General features: G+C 38.7%; 1 protein-coding gene across 6 annotated transcripts in view; it reads left to right on the top strand.

The window, feature by feature from the left end:
* The window catches only part of TBC1D5 (TBC1 domain family member 5), a 366,944-nt gene that overhangs the window by 160,006 nt on the left and 189,271 nt on the right, over positions 1-17,667 (top strand). For all 6 annotated transcript variants that reach the window (XM_080386447.1, XM_080386448.1, XM_080386446.1 and 3 more), the window contains 2 exons: positions 2,631-2,697; positions 17,131-17,239. In XM_080386447.1, the coding sequence (XP_080242573.1) occupies positions 2,631-2,697; positions 17,131-17,239 (176 nt within the window). The remainder of the gene's footprint in view (positions 1-2,630; positions 2,698-17,130; positions 17,240-17,667) is intronic.

Genomic DNA, 17,667 nt, shown 5'->3' on the forward strand with positions numbered 1-17,667 from the left:
GTCCCTGTAAACAATCGCCCAGTATCCCTGCACGTAGCCTTGGAGCTTTAGAAGAGACCAAACATGGTTTAGTCATTTCTCTGAATGCTTGGGATGAGATGGGGAGATGGGTAATATCACTGAAAATTGTCCCGGTATGGGAGACTATTTTCCAAGATACAAGAAAAAAAGGAATAATAGCCATCGCTATTAATAACCATCTGGTTATTAATAATGGGAGGTCTTTATTGGTTATTAATAATGGGCGGGTCGTCTCCTGGATGAAATATCTGGTGTTGTTAACGCAGTTAAAGTTAGTAAGCAGAAAACCAGATTCATTAAGTAGAATTCCCTTTTTCAAAATAAATTGAGAGAGGTAATTAGTGAAATTGACTGGACTGAGAGATCTTTGACTAAAATGTATTGGAGGTTTAATATTTATTTTAGTCAAAGGTGCAAAAGTTAATAAAAAAATGCATTCCAGGTTATGTGAGAAAAAACACTTGGAAAGAAAGTTCTATGCCAAAGTGAATTATTAACTTTTTTAAGGAATGTCTGGACTAAGCAAAGATCCTGAAAGAAACAGGAAAACCACTTGAGCTGCAAAGAAGGCTGCCTGCTGGATATCAGGAAGCGTGGGGTTATAGTGACAATTAGAAAAAGTTAAGTTGAATTAGATCAGGAGAAGGGAATTTAAATTAACAGGAAAATATTACTTGACTTTGTAAAGAAGCTTTCTGCAGAGCAAAACTAGAACCGTTGTGTGGTGCAAACAGACAAATGATATTAAATGTGATCCAGATATGGTCTAAACTGGAATAGTTTTGATTTTCAGTAAAAACAAAACCTGAAAACAAATAAATAAAACAGAAGGGAATTTTGATTAGATATAAATTAACACATCCAATAAAGAGTAAAGCCACCTGACTTGCAGAGGGAGTGTCTTTCAATAATACTGATAAATAGCCCTGCACGGAACAATTTTTTAGTCTTTTAGTTCATGGCTGATAGCATGTATTTGGAGAGGAAAAATGGAGTGTCTGTGCTTAGATTAAAGAGATAAAAATGTGAGAGCAAGGCAGCTATATAGGCTGACTGTTCTCTGTGCAGGGGGTTAGAAAAGTTTATAAGCAAGAAAAGAAAAGCAAATGGCCCAACTTTTAGTGCAGGGTTTTTGTTGAACAGGAGATTGTGCCCAGCTAGCCTGCTAGCCTTTCAAAATATACATTAAGAAAATACGTTAAGTCTATCTGGACCTCAGTAAACTATCTGATGTAGTGCCACGGGAGATGTTGCGAAATAGAAAGGATGGGGATTGGTGAAATATAGTAATTATAAGATGAATAGATAAATGCAGGTTATAATGAAAGAAATATTTTTAGTGGAGCTTGTGGTAGAACTGAGCTTAATATTTTCATTTGTTGTCTTGCCGCAAAGTTAGAGACTGCACTGAGAGACTTTTACAAAGGGAAGATAATAGAAGGTGATGTACAGTGCAAGCACAACTAGTTTTCAGGTAGGACTGGTCCTTTCTGAGGAAAAGAGGACTAGAAACAGCATGAAATAGTGTGAAATACAGTGTTGTAGTAGCAAGAATTTTTACTGTAAACTGCAAACTTCTCTTTGTAAATAAAAACTAAGAGGAAACGTAGGAGTGTTGGTTAAAGATGGCTGTGAAACTGCAAGATGGTGTGTCGTGACTCTAGTATATCGAGCAAGGTTTTTTTGATAGGGAAGAAAACCTCTGCCCAAAATATCAACTGATTAAACTTTTAGTATGCTGTCTACAGCTCCTGTCCCTTCTTTTCCCTGTGTAAGAAGGACTGATTTAAACAAAACAGGGAGTAAGGAGCCTCCAGTTAGGGAAAAAGACCGAAAGAACTTGATTTTAGGAAGCAGAACAGAGGACGCAAAGGTGCACAACACTATTGGTAAATGGATTAAGGTAATACACAGGAACATAGAATTATCAAGCTAAATGACAGGTTGGGCAAGAATAAATAGTATAAACCAGGACATGAATAAATTTGCTTTGAAAAATAGATGATTCTGGCTTTTAACAGTCCTTCAATAGAAGTAGTTATTACAGAGAGGAAGATTTTCTTGTAATCCTTGGTTTCTATGAACATCACAGCTGTATGTGTAAACAGCCCACGGGATGTAAAACAAGATGTTTAGCAGACATGTTACTTAGGTGGTCTCAGAGAAGTTTTGAACTTGTGCTATGACAAAGAAAAACACCTGGTATCACACAGTCGGTTCAAAATTTTTCACAAAATAGATGAACTTTTACGTTCTTTGACTTAAAGTTAGTAAAATCAAACTAATTGTTTATATGGTATACTTCAGTAACCTTATACTAATAAAATTATATTTAACAAGTTGAGAAGGCCCTCAGTCAAAACTTCCAGTGAAATTAAATCTCAGATTTTCTGAACATTTTTACTCCAGATTGAACACGGAGGCTAGTTCTCTCTCTTGCCAGCTGTAAAAATTTGAAGAGGTAAAGTTGAGACTTGTGTGTGTTAAGTTTTGTTGTAAACTAAAGTTGCCATAAATGGTAAAATCAATTGCAATTCTCATCAAAATTGTGTTATTTGTTATCAGGGTTTGTCTTATAACGAAGGTGGTTTGTTTTGTTTTTGTATTAGGAGGAGCAAATGAAAATGGAAGCACACACCACACCTCAGATTCTGACGGAACATTTATTTCTTACAGGTTGGTAATTTTTTAGAGTTATTTTCTAATTTTAAAAAGTTTAAATATAATAAGCAGCATAATCTATTTAAAGCAAAAGAACAGGTCCACCTATTTTAAGAGTATTGTGCAATCTAAATTGCAGTCGTCAGTAGACTAAAAGACATGAACGATTTAATTAAGGAATGATCTGAAAAGTTGTTTTCTGGATTATTATTTTTTTGAGAAAGTTGTTCAAAATGTTCAACTAACAAAAGTACAGGATGTTTGTAATTCTAAATATTTTTAAGGTCATTTTGTTGTTATTTTTCTCCAAATAATGTGATAAAGTAGACATTTTCTCCTAAAGTCATAGCAGCTAATCAAAATACTGTTGAAATATGTAACTCACCAGGGATCAACCTTTCTGATCTTCTCCAAAGTAACTGGATCTATGGACCGCGTGGAACTTTATTTGCTTGTTATTTCAGGTCAAAACCCAAAGCCAGTTGTTAAATTTGAGGCTTTCTGATGGGAAGACAGTATTTCAGTTCTGTTGGTAGTAAACACCAGTAAAAGAAACATGACGCTGAGTAACTTTTTGCAGTGCTGTCACTGAGCTTGAGTCTTGCTTGGGTACATACGGGAGGCTGTTGTACTTGAAAGCACAGAAAGGTAATCAGCAGGCGTGTAGTTGCATCTTTCAGCCAGGAAAATTCTGCCTCTGCTACAAATGCTAAATCTTTGTCTTTGTGACTGGTAAATGAATAGTAAGATTTGTGCTAACCAGCGTGACTGCATCTGATCTTGATCCTTTAGTATGGTAAAAGAAAACAAGCTTACCACTTGAGTATTTTAGATTCATTTAGTGAACCGTGATGGATGGCATCTTTTTCATTTTTTGTTTGTAGTCTACTGGAGGCTGTACTTCAAAGAGGTGTAGGCAGGCAGGCAGGAGGAACCTGCCTGTGCGCCTTGTCTGGGTTGCAGCCGGCTGGGTGGGAATTATCGCTGTGCTGGGCATGGGCATCCTTCGGGGGTGGGGGTGGGGTGGGGAGGGACACAACGCCTGGAGAACCTGTTGCAGGCTGGAGACCGAGAGATTGCTGAGGAGGGCAGGGAGCAAACAGCCCGCGCGTGGGGATGTTGAAAAGAAAGACTTTTCGTAAGGACCTGGAGGGAACAGCGAAGAGTTTGTGGCGATTCAAACACCCAGAGGAAGCTTCTGGACTGAGAGCAAGGTTGGAAAAAAGGGTGTGCTTGCAGGGACTCTGTGGGACAGGGGAGGTTTGATTTGCAAATCCTTCCAGTTTTCTATATGTCTGCTCTGCTGAAACCTACTTTGTGGTGATATAAAACGCTTCGAGGGTAGTTACCGTGGTCACTTTGAGAAAAATATGTTAGCAGATCTGTTTCAGGATTCTGCCGGACTCGATTTCTTGTCAGATTTGTGATCTCTAACGCATGCAACATACTATCTAAGTTAAAAGAAGGGCTCAAAAATAGCATCCAGAATAATCTTCGTGGTTTTTAGGTGAGAAGCATATGTACATACAAAGACCATGAAGCACTTGCTGAGACATAGGCAAGATAGAATTTAGCCAGATCAGCAAAAGAAAGGAGTTGAGCGCTCTCTTTGCCGTTAATTCTGGGACACTTACTCCTGAACGTCATTACCTCGGGAGCCGCAGCTGTTGTAGCAGCCAAGGTGTAGCGCTTGAAGAGGAAGCCAGCTTCAGCTAGGCTCTGATTCCACGAGGGTGTAAGCTGTGGGGCTGGGGTCTGACCCTTTCCTCCTACCCCTTCTCCACTCATGCCATAGCACTCCTCACTCGGTGCGCCAGCCCAGGGAGCTAACCCAGCCCAATCTACTCATTCTTTGTAGCGAGAGCCTTCTGGTGACTGCTCACCATGTCCACTGGCCAAAGGTTCACATGGGTGTCGATGCCAGTGGAAGGAAAGTAGCCAGCATGGACAGCATGTCCGTGGCAGTGGGAGCACAGAGCATGGTACCATTTACTTAAATCAGTTTAAACTGTAGCGAGTCCTCAGCCGTCTTCAATGCTTCACAAAAAAAAGTAGAGGTTGAAGCTGGTCTTTGCATCTCCATGTTCCTTAGTCCAAAGTGAGTATCATCAGCGTGACGTTGGCTACAATTTCCACTGAATAGTAACCATACCCTGTCAGAAACGTTTACAGCCCAACTTACAAAACTGACATTAATTAATATTTTAAAACCAGACCCATATACCACTGCCAGGGTATTATTTTTATAAGTAGAGGCAAGATGGTAAAGCCAAGATAGTACAGTATATATACATGTATGGGGGGTCGGGTGGGGAGGGGGATTGTATATACACACACACACACACACACATGTATATATAAGAAACCTCTGACTTTTAAGAACTGGCAAGCACTGTTATTAAGTAGTATTACAGCGTTTAAGGTGTGAAATGAATATTTTCTGCTCAGTGGCAAGTAACTCCCATCACATAATGAGACTGCCTGTAAATTTGCTGGTTGAGTTGAATATTGTGTTGATAGTTGTAGTTCTGGGCTGCACGTTAAGTAAAAATAAGCAGCTAATACCTTATGAAAGGTGAAAAATTAATCTCAAACTACCTTGAAATGTAACAATGGTAATTGGTTGTTACTTCTTTAAGGACTTCTTAGAGATTTTAGGATACTATCAGTGAATATTGTTTCAGTAGGTTACTAATTTGGTAAAACTGATGGTAGTCTTGCTTGCCCAATGTGTTTCAGCCTATTGTATTTCAAAAAGCCTGGCTAGTGAATTCTTGCCCTAAAAAGAGGCAGAGGCATCTTTGGATCGTGGTAGATGTCGTGCTTGCAGAAAGCTAATAAAATGGAAAATTCTACTGAAAATTTTTACTGAAGCAAAAGCTGCTTTATGTTTTATCAGCTGCAGTCTCTTTACAATTTATTTAGGAGAAGAGGCAACTCCAAATGTTTAAAAATATTTGAATGTGACTGTGTTTTGCTATTAAAGGGCTCTTAAGAGCATATCATTTTGGGGTTTGTCACAGTAAAAAAAAACACAGGGTAGAGGTATTTGATTTGAACACTTTCAATTTTAAAGGACAATTTGACACTATCCAGTACAAGACTTTGAGTGCGTGTGTATATATTAATAAAGGATGTCAGATCATTGTCCTTTGATATATTTATGATGCTCCATAAGTATTTGTATGGTTTTATTTTTAATATGAAGGTGTCACCTTAGAGTTTGTGGCTCTTGTGTTGATCATGGCACGTATTTAATGCTGCTTATGTTCAGACAGTGAGCATTTCCCTTTAGGCCATAAAGTTTGTAAGTAATGTAAGTGAGAAGCACATGTGACTGGCACATATATCTAAATATTCTGTGAGTTTGTGAATGTGTCCTGTCAGGCCACAGAGAATTTTCTAGCTGGTCTTCAGGCTCTGATGGAAGTATTCTTTGTGTACTTCAGAAGAAGCTTTACTAATAAGAAATTATGAAAATTATTTCCTAGAACCATGTCCTCAAAATTAGTTCACTGTTATAAAAATTAGAACAAGGATTTAGACATATAGTAACTTTCATCTTTAAAACATAAGAAACTTGAGGAAAATATTTGAGCTCCATTCTACTGCATTATTTTACTGCTATGATTAAAGCCTTTTCTGGATGTGCAAATAGGCCAGACTTCACCAAAACAAAAAGAAAAATAGGCGTGGGTCTCTAGTTTCAGTATCTGCAATGCAGTGCCACTGGAAAGTAGAAATACTGTCTTTCTACAGCCTTCCCAAGGGCAGCTGACCTTCTCCTCGCCAAAGAGGTGAACCCCTTGCCAGCACATATGACTACAGACTATTACATTAATCTGTTTAGCCTCAGTACCAGCTGCTTGCATGTTTTTAATTATCTTATTAGATGGTATAACAGTGACCTATGAAATAAAATGAAGGTGAGTATTTTTTAACTTTATTTTACAGGCTATTTTTCTAAATATATTTTAATGACCTAATTATGACTTTTAGGGAGAGCCATTGATGCAGACATTCAATTTGGCTGATAGAATCTAACATCTCAAGGACACTTATTTTCTTCCAAGGTGGATTCATACATTAATACTGCTTCTAATAAATATATAGCCTAAAAAAAGCTCACTTTTCATACTTGTGTTGTTAACTTACTTTATGAGTCAGAGGCCCATGACTACAGTGCTGGATAATTTCTTAATATGTCTCTGCACTTGTGAGTTTAATTCCTACCCCCTGTACCAAAATAAAGTTCTTTCCTGTGTGGCTTAAACTCCATGACAAGTGACGATTGCTCAGAGTTGTGGGTTATGTAGGCAAAGTATATTCCTCCTCCTGCTGATATTTCAAATAGGCAGAAGATCTTGTGTAAAGAAAGACTTTTGTATTCCGTTTTCTTCCCCTGACTTCTTACAGATTCCGCTTACCAGATGTTTTCTTTCTTACTGCAGAAAGGCAATGTGGTCCTGCTGGCTGAGGCACGTTTCTTGTGTGCCAGCCAACAACCGCAGGACTGACACTCAGCATACAGAAGAAAGACGGCAAGGGGTGCAAGCTGTTCCTCCCTGTTCCTAACCCCTTCCAAAAGTGGCTAGTGAAACTAGTTTGGCTCCGCTTTGACCTGTGACTTTTCTTGGCAGCTGAGCCAGAAATGGCTACGTAGCTTCTGTCCTTATGTGTTAAACACAGTGCAAAGGTGTAGGCGACTTATATACCTCCACCTGGTGGAAAACTCTTTGTCTTAATCCATTAGGAAGCAGCCCTTTTCCATCTATACAAGCCTGTTCAGTTTTGTTCGTACACCGGTGGTGTTTCTTTATTGTTCTCCTTTCAAGCCACCCCTGTGCAATTATAACCTGTTTTTCCTAACTTTGTCCGTCTGCACATGAACAAGAGCTGTGAAGAACAAGCTTGTTTCTACTGGGTTTTGCAAATATTTTGAGATACAAAATTTGGGGAATAGAAGGCAAAGCAGTGGAATAACACTGCATCTCCGTTCTGTCAGAGGAATACTCGGTGTTTGCATCCTTCCTGCCTTTCCACAAGGAGGTAGTAAAACTGGCATCTGTGGGTTTTTTGTCTTCCCTACAACCATTTGCTACATGCCATTCTGGTTGATGCCATTTATGTGCAAAGAGGACTTTTCAGTACAAGTTCATTTTGTCTGAGAGCCTGTAAAATCTTGCCTTGAATTTGAAAAATTACATTCTGAATATGCTAATAGTCTTTCTCCGGATGTGGTAGTCTGTGCCAGTACGCTTGTTTTGTCCATTTTTTTGAAGACAGTAGCAATTCCATCTCGCAAATCTGGTATTTCCAGCAAGAGAAAGTGATGCTTTGCACTGATTACAGGTTTCCTCCAACAGCTTTTTTTCTCCAAATCCAAGAAGATCACTGTCATACCTACTAAATGCTTAGAAGATTTCTGGTTTTCTCTGCATGATTTCAAAATTCCTTTCTTTTCCCGTTCAAGGATCCCTGTATAACTTCCAGCTCTGTCTTGTCAGACATCTTTCATTGACTTCTTTCTTCCACAGCTGATCCACTCTGCGTTCCTTGCGTGGTGTCCTAAGGAGTTTGCAAAGGATGTCGTAAGACAAGGAAGAATAAGTTGTCATTAAGGAACTGAAACCCTGTATGCAGTGTACTTTTTCTAAGATCCAAACATTTCAACAGATATAATTGGCGCTTTTTTTTTTTTTAACTTTGGCCTGTGAAAAATATATTAATTTCTAAAGAGGTAGAAATGGTAATACGGACTTGCTTTTTGTCTGTATGCAGTGTGATCCCTTGGAAAATGCGGGAAGGCAAATTTAATAAATTTACGTAAAGTCTGAGGTGCTTTCAGAGAGAATCAGAAAGGAAGGATTGAGTACCAACATCTTTTAACGGCAAAATGCTTTTTAGCAGATTGGTAGAAAAAGGGAAATACTTAATCCATGAAGAGAGGCCATGGAAGGGAAAATGGTGATTCCTTTCTAACATCCATGGAAAGAAAGTGAAAAATTTGGTTTATTCTTATTCTGTTGTACGTGAAAATTAACCTGCACACCACTGATACCATATTCAGCTGATGCCATATTTTCCCTTACTAATGTTTAAAGTGTTTTTCATTATGGATTTCCTTTACTCTTCCACTTTTAGTAATCTTTGAACTGTCACGGCAGTTGGGAGAGGTGACTGAGGGCTGCAGAGAAGCAAATGTTACTCTTGTCAATGATAGGGCAGAGTGTACCCTCAGCAAGTTTGCATGTGGCACAAAACTGAGAGGTGGATTATACACCAGCTGGTTGTGCTGCCATCCAGAGAGACCTTGACAGGCTGGAGAAATGGGCTGACAGGAACTTCATGAGGTTCAACAAGGAGAACTGTAGAGTCCTGTACCTGGGGAGGAAGAACCCCAGGCACCAACATATGCTGGAGGCTGGAAAATAGCTTGGCAGAAAAGGACCTGGGGGTCCTGGTGGGCATCAAGTTCAACATGAGCCAGCAATGCACCCTTGCAGCAAAGCAGGGTAGTGGTATCCTGGGATGCGTTAAGAGGAGGTCAGGGTAGGTGATCCTTCCTCTCCACTTCATGTCTGGAGTACTGTGTCCAGTTCTGGGCTTCCCAGTACAAGAGACATGGGCGTAATGGAGAGCATACAGCAAAGGGCCGTTGAGATGGTGAAGTGATTGGAGCATCTGTCCTATGAGGAACATCTTGAGAGAGATGAGACTGTTCAGCCTGGAGAGGAGAAGGCTGGGGGGGGTGTGGTGCGGGTGTGGGGGGCTATGGATCTTAGCAAAGTCTGTAAGTATCTGAACAGAGGATATTAAGGGGACGGAGCCAGGCTCTTTTCAGTGGTGCCCAGTGGCAGGACGAGAGGTAGTGGTCACAAATGCAAGATATGAGGTTCTGTCTCAACATCAGGAAGCACTTTTTTACTGTGAGGGTGATGGAGCACTGGCACAGGTTGCCCAAGGAGATTGCAGCATCCCCCTCCTTGGAGGTATTTAAAAGCCATCTGGATATGCTTGAGCCAGGGATGGACTAGATGATCTCCAGAAGTCCATTCCAACCTCAATCATTCTGTGATTCTGTAATCCCTATTATTCAAAATCCTAAAAATGGAATTAGCTTGTTCTAAATCAGAAGGGGGAGACACCTGTGGCAAGAACAGAAGAAAGGAGGTCTGTATTACTGAAAAACTTTAATTTCTAAGCAAAAATTCAGTGCTAAGCAAAATAGCATGGGCAGGATACCATGTGAAGTCAGAAATAAGAGGTTGGAAGAATTTCAGAGGTATTTTTGTCTTTTTTTTTTTTATTGAAGATTTTCCTTTTTTGTAAGCGTTATTAGTCCCTTAGTAAGCTTGATAGAAAGGAACCCAATGGAATTGCTCTTGTGATTTTCATTTTGGCCCCAAAACCTTTCACAATTCTTCCTTCTAACACAAAATGTATTTGAAATATTTATTAGAAGTTCTGAAGGTCAGTGGATCTAAATATACAGTGAACTTAATAATTGTCATTCATTTAAAACTCAGAACTTGCATCGTCTTTGCAAGAACATGACTAATGCCAAGAGGTGAACGGCATTGTATTTTTTCTTGCTGCTAAAGTACACTTTTTAAGATCTTAATCTTGCTGGCATTAACGTGTCGTCTCTGAGATGTGCAGTGACATAAAAGCAGCAACGTCTGCCACAGAACTTGGAGTGAGTTGTTGGCTGAGTTTAGCAGCAAGAGAACGTGGAAAGGATCAGTTCTTTGCTGAGTGGGACCTTAAATGGAAGACTTGTGTCCTACACCTTTGTAACAGAACTACTGAAAGTTAAACCAGGTATCTTGATTTTCCTACACTGCTCAAAATACATCTGCTGAGCGATTTAATTTTGGTTTTAAAAAAAACCCACAGAAACACCGTGACCAAGAACTGTATGTAAAACTTGCATGCCAGACCACAGATTTGAGGAATTACAGATTTTAATCCAAAGAAGCTAGAAGACAAAAGATTTCTCAAAATAATGTACAATTGAAATAAACCTAAAGAGCAAAGACTTACTTTTAGTGAGACCACATAGTTTTTAATGATGGTAATAAAACCTGGTCAGTTCAAAAGATTAAAGTTGTATCAGGAAATCACGTATTTTCTCATGTCATTGTATGCAAAATGGGCAGATTTACAAAGTTAAGATGGAATTAACAATATTAACTAGAACTTTGCATTTGTCATCTTGCACATCATAAAGTCATCTGAGTTTTGAAACGGGGTGCATATTTTAAATATTATTGTGACTATGCCAGTTCTAGACCTTCTCTAGCTAGTCAGGCATGAGTAAGCAGAAACATTTTGGCATTTGGGGGCATATTCCTGCAAAAAGTATGTCTCCTTTGTACAACCATTTTTGAGTTTGATGATTTGTAGAGCAGTAGCTTTTACCTTCTGTTATGTGCTACAGGAAGCTCTTAACTTTTCATCTCAAATGCACGTCTGTCCATGTAACAAGGCTGTGAGCATGTGGATACACAAAATTCACTGGGCTCACTGTGGGTATGAATTAGCAGAAGGGTAAAGTAGCAGAAGGGAACTAATCAGGAGAACTAGAAAGTAAATATTCTACATGTACATGCAAAAGATTTCAAAGGTGTTGGAGGGATTTAAACAAGAAAGCCTTGACTCTGCAGCTGGCAAATCAGTTACAAAAAATAAAAATAATTGAATGTAACGTCTAGATTTTGTTTCACCATTCTGTGAATGCGTGCATAAAGAAATGAGTAGAGGAGAATGGGCTGATGAAATTTAGACTTTGAAATGGCAGTAACAAGAACTCTTCTACAAAAGCTAAACAGTTACAGGGATGGAAGCGAAGTGCTCTCCCAGGGCCAAAACTGGCTCTTTGGCCGAGAACCACCAAAGTGAAGTGGACAGTTTGGAGTGTGGAGAAGGGTACCTCGCGTTCTGTGTCAGACCCGGTGCAGTTAGGAGAGGGGCTGGAAAAGCGTCCCACTGCCACTGCAGCCATATTTCAGCTCCCCAGACCGTACTGTATACACACCGGTAGCGTAAAAAGCATCATTAGCTAATAACCTTAAGTTTTTGCTAGAACGTTTACCTTAAGAAAGTCATTTTGCCTCTCTTTACGCACACCTTTTTGACTGTATGTCAGCCAAAATTAGATGAAACCTGAACTGTTTAGCAAAATCTGCCCTTTGAATATTGAGCCTCCCGGCAGTGGAGCCATGCATATTCGAACTTACATGGCTGTTAACTCTGCCTCATATCCCGAGGCAGGACTTTGGGAAACAGAGGAAAAGACATCTATTTTCCAACCAGACTGGTAAGACTTCACATTAAGGCTGTCGAATGGATTTTCAGGAAAAATCTGTGTGTCAGCAATGATTTTGGTTTAGAAATTTACTGCTTTTTACTTGATACTACCTTTCATCCCCCACCCCCCACCCCTGTTTTTATAGAATTAACTCTGGGTTTATTACATTCCTGGCTGTTGCCTCACTTTTCTCTCGACTGTTGATTTTATGGCATAATAAATAATACAAAGTATGGAAGTTTCTTGGATTTGTGCAGTATTTTTGAAAAGAACTGTTGCCTCTATTTAAATATAGATACGGCATTCACTTATTGATGTTCCTGTCAATAAAGTCCCCATATTGCTAAAAATATGACACAATAATTAGAGAATTTGTTTTCTTTCTGATGGCCAGTAGCCTGTTGCTTCATTGAGTGCCTCTGGAGAGCTGAGTTTGGGTCTTTATTTATTGTTTATTATTGGGTCTACATTTTAAAAAGCACATTCTGAAGATGAACAAAAAACCTGTATAAAACAGTGATATTGGCTTTTTTGAAAGCACTCGCACCATTTTGTTTTAGAATGATTTTGCCAATACGAGCCGCACTGCTCAAGAGCTTTCTTTGGACCTCTGTGAGGCTATCCATTTTATCCTTCAATATTGATCTAGAGGGTGGAATAAGATTGAGATGTAGGTTGAAATCTTAAATATGTATGCAAATGTTCACACCTTTCAGTAGCATTGCAGTATTCTTCCATGAACTGAGAAATATGCTTTCTTATCTGAATTTTGTTGTAAATATTAAATTGGTCTTGTTTCATCAGGGACACAAAAAAAGAGGGATTTCAAAACTTGGCATAGAGTATTTTAAAAATGCATGAGGCAAAATAATGATACACACTGTCTAATGACCTGATAGATCCTGATTTCTTTGAAGTAGTTACGGACAGTAATATTTACCTGGTAGGTCTGAGCCCCTGCAGTCTCGGAACTGAATCTCTACCCTTTTTCGGTAACATAGATTGTAATTTGATGTGGCTATTCACATTTTTACATTTCCGTGGGTTTTAGTGTCTTCCACACAGTTTGGTGTTGCCTGAACATCATAGTACAAAAGTGCTTCTTATCCTAGCTTTAAACATCGGAAGGATCTGTATTTGTATGCATCAGCGGCTTTATTCTGTAAATGGGTAATTGCAGAAGTTAACTAGCAGTGATTACAGTCTATGCTATGCCATTCTTCCTCGATTGTATTTCTTCCTCTTCTGAGCAGAGTATTTATTTTGTAACGAGCTTAGGTGGGCTACCATTGCATTCCTCTGCCTATCTATGCTCGATGCATTGGTTTAGCCATTATGCTGTAAATCAAAATGTAGCAGCAGAGCCAGAAATTTAGCCACTACTGGCCATTAGTGGAAAAAAGTTTTTGTTACCTCTCTCCAATGCTACCACAGCTTAGTGTTGCCTCAGTAAAATTCTGCGAACTACTATCTGAATTCCAGATTTATTTTCCAGGTGTCTTGTTACATTATTGGTGTCACGTTCATTCTTAAAGAGTTTACAGTTGCTTGCTCCTCTATAGCTGGGTAACAGTGGGATTCCAGTGTCTTTTACTAAGGTGCTAGACCTTAGGGGTTTAAGTACCTTCTCAAAAGGTATTTAAGTGCATGTAAAATTTTGCTTTACACTTTCTGATGTGAAGTCCTGCTCATTATGTTCTCTTCATTACAGTGTGTCAACAGGGAGAGGCATTTCTCTTCCAAATCTTTGGACTCCTATCTCTGAAAATCTAATGTTTGTAATAGTCTTAACAAGCATCAGATCCATAAAATATGTGCTGTTGGAAAGAGAAAAATAAATACGCTTATACGTGGTTTGCTAGGAGATCAACCTCATTTCTTACAAGCAAGAAAGCGTGCGTCATCCCTTCCATTGATTTGCTTACTTTTTCATTCATACATACTGAGCATTTTTCCCACTTCAAAGTAATGCAACTGTCCCTAACTCATACCAATAAATATTTTACATTGGACAGTTACTACATGGATAAAGCATGCGAAATAAAGTTTTTTAAAGAGACCTTAATCCAATGGCTTTTTCCTTTGCAGGTCTTATACCTGCAAAGACTTTACAATGTGTACAATAGTATCTTAGACAGGCTATTTAAATAATATGAAATGAAAAATGTGTACAAAATAACCAGAAAACATTAACATTGGCATTTGCCTTTGTTTTGATTGTACAACCTAAAGGTAGTATGAACACATGAGTATGCATCTAATTTTCTAGTTTGATTAAAAACAATTGCATGTGCTTAATTCATAGTTTAAGTGGTTCCAATTGGCTCTTGAAGTCTTTCACTTCAGTGAAGCAAATGGGATGTGGTAGACTTGAGTTCCAATCTTCATTGCTCATTTCACTTTGACCGATGAGTTTTCTGCAAGCTTGGGTTAACAAGGCTCATAGATGTTAGTTTACAGAGTAGGGCTATATCATTTTTAAAATGATCCTTTTAGAATTGATAGCTTGTTGATATTACACAGTGTTACCGTTATTGAAACAGTCTCTAGAATTGTAAGGCTTAACTTATTAGCCTTCATTCAAAATATTTGAGAAATGAATTAGTGAATGCTGTTCAGAAAGGATTTTAGATACCATTCATTTCTACTAAAACTCAAACAGATTCCAGCTTCCAAGTCTTTTTTTTTCTTTTTTCAGCTGCTTATAAGTTTTCTTTTTAGTGATCCCAGCAGCCAAGGGGGTATGCAGAGAAGATATGATCTTGCCAAATTTCTTTTGGCTGTTTTAAATGTAATTTTGTTCAAAATGTGTTTGGAATTGCATTACAAATTAAAAAAAAAAAAAAAGACAAAGCATAGTATCAGCACTAATACAATTTAAGAAGAGTTGAAATTACTTTCTTACTGTGTAGCAATCACTCCCAGCAGTTGGTGAAAAAAATAACCTGAAGAGCTTCTTTCCTCTCTGTTCCTTCTATTCACAGTTACACCGGTTGCAACCTTTTGCTAACTCAGCTGACACACCGGCGTTTTCAAAGACATTGTGGGAATGTCATCCGCTAGCAGAACAATGTGAATAGCTTCAGAGGCTGACCTGTTGTGTGCGCAGGGGAATGTGTCACTCTTGAAGCATCGCTACCTTAGGGAGACAGCTTGGCAGTAGTTATAATGGCCAATGATGCTACAAAATTTACAATGGCAAATGAAGAATATTATACATGATAGAAACAGGAGGGTTATTTAGATAGGCATAATATACTGGAGTTACTGAAGTATAAATGACTGTGAAAGAAAGGCCCAGATTTTTCTCAAGCTGTGTCTGCTATATACCATACGTTGTATTTAAAGGAGACAGAATCGTGGTAAACAATCGTAGGCAGCTTGCTGCAGAAGGTGAGGGTGTACCAGTGATGGGGAGCTGGTGAAATGACGAGATAGGCTTTCTGACTTGGAGAACGGGGGATGTGGCAGGAGGGAAGGAAGCTGCCCCACATCACTGGGGTTGCTTGCAGCTATTTTGGTCACCTGGGAACACTGGCAGAAGGTAAAAGCAGCCCTAAGCCCTGCAAGCTCCCACTGCTTTAGTCATCTTGGCTCTTACCTGGAGTACCTTCACTTTTCAAAGTAATAATAATCAAGACCCAGAAGTGATTTTTTTTTTTTTTTTTTTTTTTTTTTTTTTTTTTTTTTTTATAGAAAGCAATCCTAGCTGAAAAGTGATGCATTCACAAACACAACACTTCTTGTCTCGGCATGGATTGTGGGCTCACTCACATCTCAAAGGACCAGGGCCATAATTTCCCAGCTTGCCAAGTCCATTCCCCAACTATTCGCAGCTTCTGCAACTGAACAAGTTTTATCTAAAACAAGTTTTGAAAACCTCACCCTCCCAACTCAGCTTAAAAGGCTGAAAACTACCTAACTTTAGCTTGCATATCTTTAGGGCAGTTTGCAAAACCAGAGTTTGTTGGTATTTAGTATAACCCACTCTGTGACCCTCCTTAGCGAAGGAAATTTGGTGAGATCTTACCCTGGAGTCATAATAGTAGTTTCCCTCTTTCTGGTTTCATTTGGTCTCCCAGGGAGAAGTAATAGTCTCCCATGTGACAGTGGGAGAAGGAGATGTTCACCTTAAGGACATGGATTGAAAATAATTCTGAAACACATTTCCTTGCACATAACCCCTCTCTTTACGCTGAAATTACCCTTTGGATTTTAGAGTGGTTGCAGAAAGACTGCGAGCAAGTCGTGGGCTATCAAGACCATCAAATGGCTTATATTGTGCTTGCGATTCATTTCAGTAGAAGGCACAGAAAATATAGGTTTAATTCTTTTATTCAAACTCAGTAGATGGTTTGGGACAATTAATTTCCAATTGTTTCCCAGTAGAGCAGATTTACTTGTATATTAATGAGGCACAGGTGTTAGGCCCCTGGTGCCTGCATGCCTGGGAGGCATATTTAGGTTGTTTATCTAGTCAGCCATAGGTACTGCAAGGTACTCAAGCTTGCCTTTAACAGTTTATACAGTGAGGCTTTTTAATTTTTTGATGTTATTTTAAATTTGCTAGCACCTGTTAAAATTTTAAAACTGATCATGTAGAAAGAAGTAGGAGTGATTTCAATAGTAAATAGCACTAAATGTTAAAGAAAGTCATATTCTATGATGCTTAACTGCCCAGCTTGACATTAAGAAGAAAAGAAGGTTCATTTAAGCAAATACGTCATGTGAGGAGCTAATACAGTCAACAGTATACTTTTCTGTTGCATATTTTTGGAATAGGTACTTCTTTGTCTACAGCTGAAACATGAATGTGCTTATATTAATATTCATTTTTCTTGTTTATTCACTGAACTGCAGTACCAACATTTTAGAGGAAATGGAATAGCCTCCATAGACATTATGAATTTCAGTAGCTGGCATAATTATAGCGATCTACATATTCATTAAATCCACAGAAGAAATGTGTCCAAAAAGACAGCCATGCATTTAGAAGTGGTACACAACTAAATATATACATTAAAAAAAAGTTCCTTTCCTCTGCATATCCAGAATTGTGTAGTGTCATATAGTCCTTAAATCAGCTAAGGCTTTTTTTTTGTTTAAATGTTCATTCCTTTTGCTTTTGCATGCAGTAAAGAATGGGAAGAACTATTTGTAAACAACAATTACTTGGCAACTATACGGCTGAAGGGGATTAATGGGCAGCTGAGAAGCAGCAGGTTCCGTAGTGTTTGCTGGAAGGTAAGAAGAGAAAATATTTATTTACAGTTTGTGGTTGCAATATATCAACACATTACCTGATGCGCTGGAAGATTATTGATGCAAAGAATCATGAATTTTCCGAGAGACTTCATCCCAATGTTTTCCTACTCATTTTTATAATTCATAGGACATTTGCTAATCATATTGAGTTGCCTTAAAGCTGAATTGCAGGTGATAGCAAAAGATTTCCTAGGAAAGAATATCTTTGTGCTGGGTGGTGTGTTTAGAATTGAGTGCCACACAGCCATCTCTCCTCTCACTCTGTGCAGTGAAGTCATGCACTGGAAATAAAAAGGAAGTTTGTCTCACAATTTATGTTTTCCGGAACTTGGGACTGCTCTAAAATCAGTCTGATGCTTCTGCTAGCATCTTTTCCCAGTGAAATACGAAAATGAAGACCAATCCCT

The sequence above is a fragment of the Falco punctatus genome, assembly GCF_963210335.1.
Source record: "Falco punctatus genome assembly, chromosome: 4".
Lineage (NCBI taxonomy): Eukaryota > Metazoa > Chordata > Aves > Falconiformes > Falconidae > Falco > Falco punctatus.